This window comes from Otolemur garnettii, unplaced genomic scaffold (assembly GCF_000181295.1).
Source record: "Otolemur garnettii isolate 467f Iridium unplaced genomic scaffold, OtoGar3 scaffold00043, whole genome shotgun sequence".
Taxonomy (NCBI): domain Eukaryota; kingdom Metazoa; phylum Chordata; class Mammalia; order Primates; family Galagidae; genus Otolemur; species Otolemur garnettii.
Window position 1 is genome coordinate 4408625 of NW_003852438.1, and position 10371 is coordinate 4418995.

General features: G+C 52.4%; 1 protein-coding gene across 2 annotated transcripts in view; it reads left to right on the forward strand.

Moving 5' to 3' along the window:
- The first annotated feature begins 438 nt into the window (after positions 1-438).
- ASIC1 (acid sensing ion channel subunit 1) overlaps positions 439-10371 on the forward strand; it is a 26224-nt gene continuing 16291 nt past the window's right edge. For both annotated transcript variants that reach the window (XR_002773586.1, XM_003790364.2), the window contains exons 1-3: positions 439-712; positions 1587-1964; positions 2586-2781. Coding sequence is in view for 1 of the 2 variants with exons in the window: in XM_003790364.2 (XP_003790412.1) it covers positions 1603-1964; positions 2586-2781 (558 nt within the window). In the remaining variant the exon portion in view is untranslated. The remainder of the gene's footprint in view (positions 713-1586; positions 1965-2585; positions 2782-10371) is intronic.

The following is a 10371-nucleotide window of genomic DNA, read 5'->3' on the forward strand; positions in this document are numbered from 1 at the left end:
GAATCAGTCAAGTGTGACTCGGAGGTTGTGTGTGTGTGTGTGTACGAGCATGTGTGCCACCAGAGGAAGCAGCAGCAAGAGGCAGGAGCATCGATCCGAAGGAGACAGCGCGGGGAGGGGGACGCTAGGGGCAGACACCCTCCCTCCTGCGCGCGCACATACACGCGCGCGCACACACACCACACACATAGTCACACACACAAGCCATAGGGCCTCGCAGGCAGGGAGACAGCTCCGGACCGGAGGGAGGCAGCGCCGCCGAGAGTGGCCACGAGGAGGGGGCGAGCCAGCGGGGGGAGCCCTCGGTCCTGCTCCGTGGTCCTGGGGCCCCACGCGCACACTCGCCCGGAGACACCCTCGCAGACACTCGTAGGCGCGCACGCGCACCCTCTCCCCTCCCCCTCCCCTCCCGCCGCCTCCCGGCCGGACGATGGATCCCTGCAGATCCCGGGGCTGAGAGCACCGCGCACCACGCAGAGGCCGGGCGGACCCAGCCGAGGCGAGCGAGCGAGATAGCGCGCGCGGGCGGCGGACAAATCTGAGCTGAGCCGGGCCAGGCGGCCGCTCCCTGCAGGGCTCTGCGCGGCGCGCCGCGGCTGCCGCCGGCTCCGGCTTCGGGCCATGAGCCCCTCCGTGGCTGGGCACTGAACCCGCCACCGGTCCCGCGCTCCAGGACCCGCCGCCGGCTTCCGGCTTTCCGAAGCCCCCTCAGGTGGGTTTCTGATTCCCCGGTATTTGGCCGCGGGGCTCCCCGGCGCCCCGAAGCCAGAACTCTCCTCCCCTCTGGATTTCCCCAGCTGCTGAGGCGGCTTGGTGGCTGGGGAGGGGGGCGGGGGCGAGCAGGGGATCTGACTGCGACGAGAAGCTGAACTGGCTGGAAGGGGGGGGCTGCGTCCGGGGCGGGGACTGCTCGCTGTCATAGGGAACCGCGCCCCCCCACCATACATCCACCTCGGGCAGCTCGCCACCCCTTACCCCCACTCCCAGCACACATACACACGCACACACACACACACACACACACACACAGCCTGCGCCTGGGTAAGATCTGGAGATACCCGCAGGTGAGGACTCAGGCTGAGCCCCTCCCCAGCTGCATCTACCTCCCGAGGGGTTTTCTGGCCCAGGTTTAACTCAAAGGGCTAATGCCCAGCCCTGGGGATACCCTTGACCAGGAAAGGAGCTCCTGATCCAGGGTTCAGCCCACAAGAAGGGGAGTTTTCATCTCCAGGATGGGGTGGATGTTTCTGTCCCAGAGTGACCCCACATCTGGAGGGAACTCTTGGCCTGCCTGTGGAAACATCAGGACTTCCTTTTCACCCTCTAATGACTAGATCTGGGGTCTCTCCTGGCCTGGGAAGCTTCCCTGAAAGAGCATTCTCTTGGCCTGAGCTGACCCCCTGAGCTTGTGTGTTTGGAGAAACCCTGTCCTGGGATATGTCCTTTGGTCAGGGCACCTCTGGGTTTGCACACCAGGGACGTCTTCTGACCTCTGGAGATGGGATTCTGGATGGACGTCTTTGGAGGGGCTCCATGTGTACTTTCATTCCAGGACAATGACAAACTGTGCTCCTCGCCCCCCACAGGATTTCCTCAACAAGCATGGAACTGAAGGCCGAGGAGGAGGAGGTGGGTGGCGTCCAGCCGGTGAGCATCCAGGCCTTCGCCAGCAGCTCCACACTGCACGGCTTGGCCCACATCTTCTCCTACGAGCGGCTGTCTCTGAAGCGGGCACTGTGGGCCCTGTGCTTCCTGGGCTCACTGGCCGTGCTGCTGTGCGTGTGCACAGAGCGTGTGCAGTACTACTTCCGCTACCACCACGTCACCAAGCTCGACGAGGTGGCTGCTTCCCAGCTCACCTTCCCTGCCGTCACGTTGTGCAACCTCAATGAATTTCGCTTTAGCCAAGTCTCCAAGAATGACCTGTATCATGCTGGGGAGCTGTTGGCCCTGCTCAACAACAGGTGGGTGGCTCCCACCCCACCCCTCAGCCCCACAACCAGAATTGTAAGAGTTCTAATCAGGGTGTTTGCCTCCCTAACACACCATAGAGCCCAGACAACCCTGCCCTCTGTCCACCCCCACACCTGCCACTCACAGCAGAGGAGCTGGGATAATGCTGAGCACCTAATTAAGGGCACCCAATCTCTGATCCCAGCATAGTCCAAAACAACTCTACCCCTACCTGGCCTGAGCTGTGAGACATTAATACCCTCTCTGGAGTGAGCTCTGCCCTCCCTCCAGCCTCTATCTTGATCTTTTCCTCACTTGAGGGATGGGGGACAGACCTTTTTTAAAGGGTGGAGAGCACAGTATAAAAGCCATTACTCCTGCCTTATCTCTCTACCCACCCCATCCTTATCATGCTTCCTCTCACCCATGTGCTGAGATGCCCATCTCCTGGGCAGCCACTAAAGATCCCAGGGTTGTCTGAGAACGCTGGTCCTCTGGACGTGCCCAGCTCTCCTTCTTTGCCAATGCCTGGTCCTGATCCCCAAGGCTAGATGGTGCACCTCTCTCCCCCATGTTGGGTGTAAAACATTGCTGGTCGTCCTGATCCATGTGCATCTCACCCTGGGCTCCAGGTATGAGATACCAGACACACAGATGGCAGATGAAAAACAGCTAGAGATACTGCAGGACAAGGCCAACTTCCGCAGCTTCAAGCCCAAGCCTTTCAACATGAGGGAATTCTACGACAGAGCAGGGCATGACATTCGAGACATGCTGCTCTCCTGCCACTTCCGGGGGGAGGTCTGCAGCGCAGAAGACTTCAAGGTGGTGAGTGAGTCCCCTGGTGTGAGAAGCAAGTCAGCCTGGCCCCCAGAGGAATAGATAACAAAGAACAGGACAGGCCTCTCATGGTCTTGCTACTCTGAAAGAGGAAGTTGTGTGTCCTGGCTTTGTTTCTGGTGCTCAGGGGCACATTTACACCGCATGAGGGTCTGAGCCATCCCTGATGGCAAGAGAGAGAGCCTGTGGTGTACAACACACACACACACGTATTCACATGTGGCCTGGCATAGCCTGACTCCACCAATCTTACCTTCTGGGCCACAGTGTCAGAGCTAGGGGGTGGGTGAGCGATAGCTTTGTTCCTCGAGGTGAGGTCTTGGACCACAGAGACCATTGCTGGGAAGCTTAAAAGATATAAAGGACTTTGCCACCCCACTTTCCAGACATACTGAATCAGAATCTACAGTCTAATAAGGTCCCCAGGTGATCTGAGTACACATTAAAGCTTGAGAAGCTTGAGAGGGAAGCTTCCTCTTAAATAGACAGGTAATTCCCTCTGTGCCACCTCCACCTTGCGCACATACACTGTCTGCTTCAGTTCCCCCTTGCCAGCAAGAGCCACAGAGCCAGAGTCTGAGGAAGGAGAGGCCATGATCATGAGAGATGGCTGAACTGGAGGCTCCCTTTGCTTTTTAAAATGGAGATGCCTCACAAACAAACACCCTACAACCCACAGATGTGACTGCATCAAGGAGGGTATAGGGCAACTGGCTTTGGCATCTGATGTGCTAGATGATCCTGGGAAAGTCACACAGATTCCTGGGGGTAAGACCTGGACAGAGGCTGGAAAGAGACCAAAGGACTTGAAGCCATGTATGAATAACATCACAGGAGAGGACAGTGCTTATAGTTCTTTCTGAGCTTTCCTTCGTCCCCTGGATAAATAATCACATTACCTCTGTTTTACAAATGCATAAACTGAAGCAGAATGATTTGCCCCAGCTCACATACCTGGTTGGTGACAGATTTAGGATATGAACTCATGTCTTGGTAAGACTCAGTGCAAAGCCTCTTTCCATTAGTAGCACTGACCCTGAGTTATTAAGTCCTCATCCAATTCTGACTATTCTTTGAAACCCAGTCTCCTCTGGGACCCTTTGGTCTCCATGCCTACTCCTAATTCTCTGCTCTCAGATCCTATCTTCTCTTCCTGCCCGTTTTATCCCCCACCTGCTTACTTCTTCCTACTATTATGGGAACATGAACTGCATGTTTGTGTAAGGCTTGAGTCATGGTCATGCTTAGTGTTTTCTTTTGAGGTTACACAGGACTTCCCAATTTCTGTGCTCTGCAGACCTGTTTCATGGACCTTTGTCAATCTGCTAGAAACAGGTTACATGACTACACTCCCTGCTGAGCCAAGCTGATGGGGAGCTGAGCTAAGCTGATGGGGGACTTAGCCTGGATACAAGAACCACTCCTTCCTTCTTTCCCTTCTTTACAACAGAAGAGTCCTGGATTCCCCAGAGCCTGAGACTAGATGGTTCCCAAGCTCATGAACTGGGTTTCCAAGTGTAGTAGAATCTAGGTCAGTGGTTCTCAACCTTCCTAATGCTGCAGCCCTTTAATACAGTTCCTGTGGGTCATGACCCACGGGTTGAGAACTGCTGATCTAGGTGAAGGTGGAAGCAAGAGCCAGAACAGCCCCCCCCCACCCGCACCGCGCGCCAATGCTAAACAGAAAGGACCATCTTGGATGGTTCATAGTGTTAGATGAGGAAGAAATGTGCTTGGTTCCACTTGGGAAGGTGCTAAGGTATAAAGCTGGGATATAGTCAGGCCTTAGAAAGTGTTTAGTTGGGGCTGCATTTGTGCATCACATCCAGAAAGATTCTAGGTGGTGATGGTAAGACATGTTTGGCTTACAATAATGGAGATACTGAAATGCAATTGGTCCATACTAAGGAGTCAATTCTAAGTAGTCAGATGGAAATATGATTGTTTCACATAGTTCTGGAGCAATCTGAGTTCTTCTAGCTAGGGGAAGAGACACATTGCATCCTGCAGGCCCAACTGTGGTATTTCTTGATTCTGGATAGTCAGGGAAGACCAGGTATTTGCTGTTTCTTAGCCTGTGTCCAAGACCTGACCCTGAATCTGGCTGGGCCCAAACCTCTTGAGCCCTCCCTCTACCCTCTCTAGTTGACCTCACTACCAGCCCCTTTCCATGTCAAGAACTCTACCACTTCTGCCCATAAGGATGTTCTTATACAGATGAGAGTCTGGCTGTGTCTATGTCTGAACCCTCCCTGGTGGAGAAGAAGGGCTGAGCAGGCATTCTCCCCCAGAGCCCCAGTCCCAGGGACCTCACACACTCTTTGCTTGCTGTTCTACCTTCTCTCTTCTCTCCTGGGTTTCATGATTAACATCCTTGACACTCTGTGCTAGGCTAAGAGGTTTGTTGGGAATGTGTATCCAGCTCCTTGGGTGGATGTAGCAGTGAAAGAAAGTCTCTGTCTATAGGGTCAGGACTTAGGGGGACCATCTTGGCATCATTTCCAGCCTCAAGAGCAGAATTTTTTAACTGAGCAAAGGAAGTGGCCAAGGAAGAGGCTCTGGGCCTTTGGTTGCTCTTTGTAGTTCAGGAAGGAGCTCCTGAGGCCCACCTGGCAGGATTGCCATAGGCCCCTCCCCTCATTACCCAAGCTCTTACTCAGTGTTTGCAAAATATAGTGTGCAGGAACAAATGTAGACTCTTCTGTGGATTTCTAAGGGCAACCCTCATCCAAAGGATAACAGCCCTGTTCCTAGAGAGCCATTCCGGGAGGTACAGGAAGGAGGCTACTTTGTCTCTCAAAGACCCAAAGACCCCTGAATCTTCAGTAATGCACGTGATCCCAGATACGCTTCTGAATCCTGTTCAACCACAGGTGACTGGTCAGTGGTCAGAACGCTTGGCTGGGGGTTCATCCCCCAGGTGTGGCTGAGTCTGGTCAGGAAGGTGGGGGTGAAGATGGGGAATCTGAGCTAAATTTGGGAGAAACTTGTTTGGAAATCCTTTGGGACCAAAGAGGCAGAATGGCCATAGGAGGAGTAGCCTGGCAGCAATCCGGATGGGTGGGCTGCAGTGGCTCCCTCCTGAGCTACCAAAAGAGCAACCAAAGGCCCAAACAGAGGCCCCCTCTTCCCTGGCCTCCTCCTTTCCTTCCTGGTGGGGTGCCTGGTTGCCTAGGCAACAGGGGCTGAGGCTCCTCTCTCCCACCCCACCTTGAGGCCAGCCAGGCCAAGGCAGGGCAGGGGTTCCACAGAAGGGGCCTGGGGGCGCAGCTGTCTGCTAGTGTCTGGATGGGGGCCGGGAGTGAGGACAGTTGCAGCTGGTGCCAGCCTCCAGCTGCACCTTGTCTGTCCCTGGCAGTGGGAGCGGCTAATGTGGTTGGAATGCTGAGCAGCAGCAAGGGGAGGGGGCCAGCAGATGGCTGCCCAGTCTGCCCCATGCCGCCCTTCCTCCGGCTGTGACCCAGACCCTTTGCCTGGGGAGAGCAGAGCAGGAATTCGCTTCTGGACCCTAGATAAGAAGAAAGGGGAGATCAGACAGGGGAAGTCCTGAGGGTGGGTGGGTGTTGCTGACAATAATCTCTCTCAGGAGCAGGTGGAATTGGGGGACAGGAATCTCAGGAGGCCCATGGAAGTCTCCCCCAGGAGAGATGAAGTGAAAAAAGTGGGCACAGAAATTCCTTCAAGGCTGTGGGGGGCAGGAATCTCCTGGAACACCTAGGGAAGTGAGGTGCTAACATAAGAGGGGGTGTGGGTGATCCTGGGACCCAGGGGTAGAGGAGAGATTTTTATCTAAAGGCAAGCAGAACCAGGAGTGGCTGGGCCCAGGAAGAGCTGGGCCTAGCATGGGAGTCTCTCAGGAGGGCCTGACCTTATGACCTGGGTCTATTCCTCTAGCTAAGAAAGAAATGGACAGGTAAGGACGGGAAAGGCTGTCCAAACTGCTCTGCAGAGAGGTAGAAGGGTCATGGGTATCCTGACCCAGGGGCCTGGTAGTCTCCAGGGGTGGAGGATTAAAAGGGAAATATGCACAGATTGCAGAGGGATAGAAGAGGCAGAAGCAGAGAGAGGATGGGCCCTCAAACCCCAGGAGTTCACTGGCACCCCTCCAGCCTTATCCTTCCTCTCTCTCCTTCCCTCCCTAGAAAGTGTCTGAACTGAATATGGGAGGGTGGAGAGAAGAGAATGGAGAAGAGCCCACTGCAGGACCCCAGGGCATGGGCCCTGAGTGGGGTCTCAGTCTTTCCTTTTTCCGCTCTCATGCACAGATGTACACAAACATCCTTTGGGTAACTGAGTTTCCTCCCTCATCTCCCTTTCTCCCCCAACCAGAGCCATTTCAGACTCCACCTCTCTCCCAGGACTGCTATCAGCTAAGAGGCTACTCAAAGCTAATCGATCTCCTGGCTGTTGGCTAAAGTAATAGGGAATTGATGTAAGTGACTAAGTGCCTCTAGGGGCAGAGCTTGGAAGTGGAGGGTTGGGGAGGAGAAGGCCTCCGAGCCTTGGGCCTTGATGGAGAACATTCAAGGTGGCCACTGCCACCCACTGTGTGTCCAGGAGGCAGAGAGGAGCCTGCAGAGAGGTCAGGAATTTTGGACTGTGGGCAGAAGCTGCTTCTGAGTGTGCTTTCATTTTGTGGAAAATAATTTCAGTTCTGGGTGTGGTGAGGGAGATTGGATATTAGGAGAGAGGAGCTGGGACGGGGAGTGTTGAGCTCCACTTGGCTCATTCCTGTAATAGCCAGCACCACCTCTCAGGGTCAAGTCCTGTGCTGGGGAAAGTCAGGGCAGCACAGGTGCCTTGGGGCTGAGAGCAGGGGTGGTACTAAGGAAGTTGGGGGCTTCAGAATGAGCAGGAACCCATTAGAAATGAGAGGACCTCAACATCCAAGTGGAGTCCTCCCAATCTCCAGTTCAACCTCTGTGCTGGGGAAAGTCAGGGCAGCACAGGTGCCTTGGGGCTGAGAGCAGGGGTGGTACTAAGGAAGTTGGGGGCTTCAGAATGAGCAGGAACCCATTAGAAATGAGAGGACCTCAACATCCAAGTGGAGTCCTCCCAATCTCCAGTTCAACCTCTCAGAAAATGCCAGTTTTATAGAATGTGTTAGCATCTCCCCTACTTCATATTCCACAGCTCATGACCTGGCCAGTTCTCTCAGCAAGGGCCATCCATTCTCCTGCCTGGCACATGGAAGTCTGAGGTTGCTCCAGAAGCCTCTACCCTCTGGCTGAGAACTCTCCAGTCAGGTCCCTTGGGGTGGCATTCTGGGAGGCAAAACTGGGAAGGAGAAAGAAAGAATAAGAAGTGGTACTTACTGTAATGTCTACTTGAGTATTTATCTTCTCAAAACATCTCTATCAACAGTCTCTGATTGTTAAACTGCTTTTGAGTTTCACTTTAAGTTCTAGCCAGAAAAAAAATAAAGAAATACTGGTTTTATTAAAAAAAAAAAAAAAGTGGTGTTTAGTTGAAGGGGGTGGATGGGGTATTAGGGTTTCTGGGTTCTATTTTGGGCAAAGTTCTACCTGGCTCCATTTCTCATCTTCTAAGTCCAATTTCCTGTGAGGAGAGGGCTCTTTAAGGAGGTGGTTAAATTATTTCTTGTCAAAGGGCAGCCTCTCCTTCAGCCTCCAGACAAGCCCCTCCCCGGGACTCTTTGGCCACGCCCATGTTGGCCCACCTGTAATGGAAATGCAAATGCATCAGGGACTTACTTGGACACGTGTGTGAGACATCTTCCTCATGAAATATTTAAAAGTGAGTGCAGAACTGCTGTGTATTCACCTTAAGGGAAAGTTTTCTTAAGAAACTATAAGGACAGAGACTGCTGCTCCAGGATCTCTAAAGTCAAAGAGGGAGAGGGAGAGCAAGCTGTGATTTTCCTGAGATCTTGTGAGTTCCTGGAAAGAAAACCCTTCCCCACCTCTCATCTGCATGTCCTCAATGTGGCTGACAGTCTCAGGGGCCTGGGGGGTTGGGCTGGTAGTTTAGTGTCATGTGTCTCTAATTAGTGTGTCACATCAGCGTGCCAGGCTGAGAACATCCCTAGGGGAGACAATGCTGCAATGGCCTTGACCATGGACAGCAGCCATTTCAACCCTGTTCACAATATGCTCATTGCATGCGTGCCCCAAGTCTGCAAGCACACATGTGCCCCTTGGTTTGTGTGTCTGGGAGAGAATGTGGATGTAGACTGCAGTGAGTGGAAGTATGTGGACATGGGGGGGGCACCCGCAGCACAGTGTGTGTGGCTGGGGGAGAAAGCTTTTGTACAGACAAACCTCTGGTTGCATTCAGAGCACATACCAGCAAAATTAATCATCTTCAGTCGTGCTTTGCAATTTACAAATTCCCTTTACTTTAGCTCATATTATGCTTATAATTCTGGGAGATAGGAAATGCCAATATCTTCATCAGAAAGATGAGGAAACTAAGGCTCAAAGGTGCTATGTGACCTGACCAAGGTCACTCAGAGCTGGGAAATGATGGAATGGGACCCTGACTTCAGAGCTTTTAAGTCCAGGTTCTTTGTGAGTGGCTGGAGGAGCAGGTGTGTGTGCAGGAATGTACCCTATTGAGAAGTGGTAGCAGTGTCATGGGACAGGAAGGGAGAGAATGAGTGCAAAGGAGAGACCCTCAGAATCCTACCCACAAGTTGAATGGGCCAAAAGAGTCTTTTGACTCTTCTGTCTTTTCACTGCACCATCTTTACAAGTCCTGATTTTGGAGGAACCCACAACTGGTTTTGTTCAGCATGACACCAGAGGAGCCAGGCTATACCAAAGGAAGTCACACACCAGGGCAGCTTGATATCACATTATGTTCATGCTCTCAAATTCCTTAAATGGACCTAAATTGCTGCCTAGCAACCGCACCATGATTTCCTGGTCAACTTACTTTCCCTGATGACTACTACAAACTTCTCTACTCTTCCAAAACAACCTTTTCACCCTCTACAGATGGGCTTGTCCCCCACTGAGAAAACAGAAGCCTTAGACACAATCTCCTCCCTCTGGGCACCTACCCCTAGAAGGGAGCATCCATCTTATTTAGGGTAAAATCTCTACCTGTTCTTTTCACCTCATCCCCTTCTGCCTTCTTAAGAACATTGTCCTACTAATCCTGCCTTTCACTGCTCTGTAATTAGTCTCTACCTCTCAAATGAAACTGTCCCATCAACAATGAAACATGCTTAAGATTCTCCAGTCTTAAAATATATAACTGTAATGGCAGCTAACATATGTTGAACACTTACTATGTATCAGGCTTTGGGCTAAGATAAAAATGAAAACTCATCTGTCTCTTAATCCACAGCACCTCCAAGCTCCTACAGTATCTCTCTTTCCCTTCACAATGGACTTAGAAGTGATGTGTATATTTCACTCTCTCCATTTCCTCCTCTCTAATTCACTTAATAATCCACCCCAGGTTACCTTCTTCCCCCATCCCCACCACTCTTCCTAAATGGTTCTTGCTAAGGCCAGACCTTCATGTTGCCTAATCCAGCAAACATTCTTTATCCTTGATCTCTCAATAGCATACACAATAGTTGAACACCACCTCTTTTTTTTTTTTTTT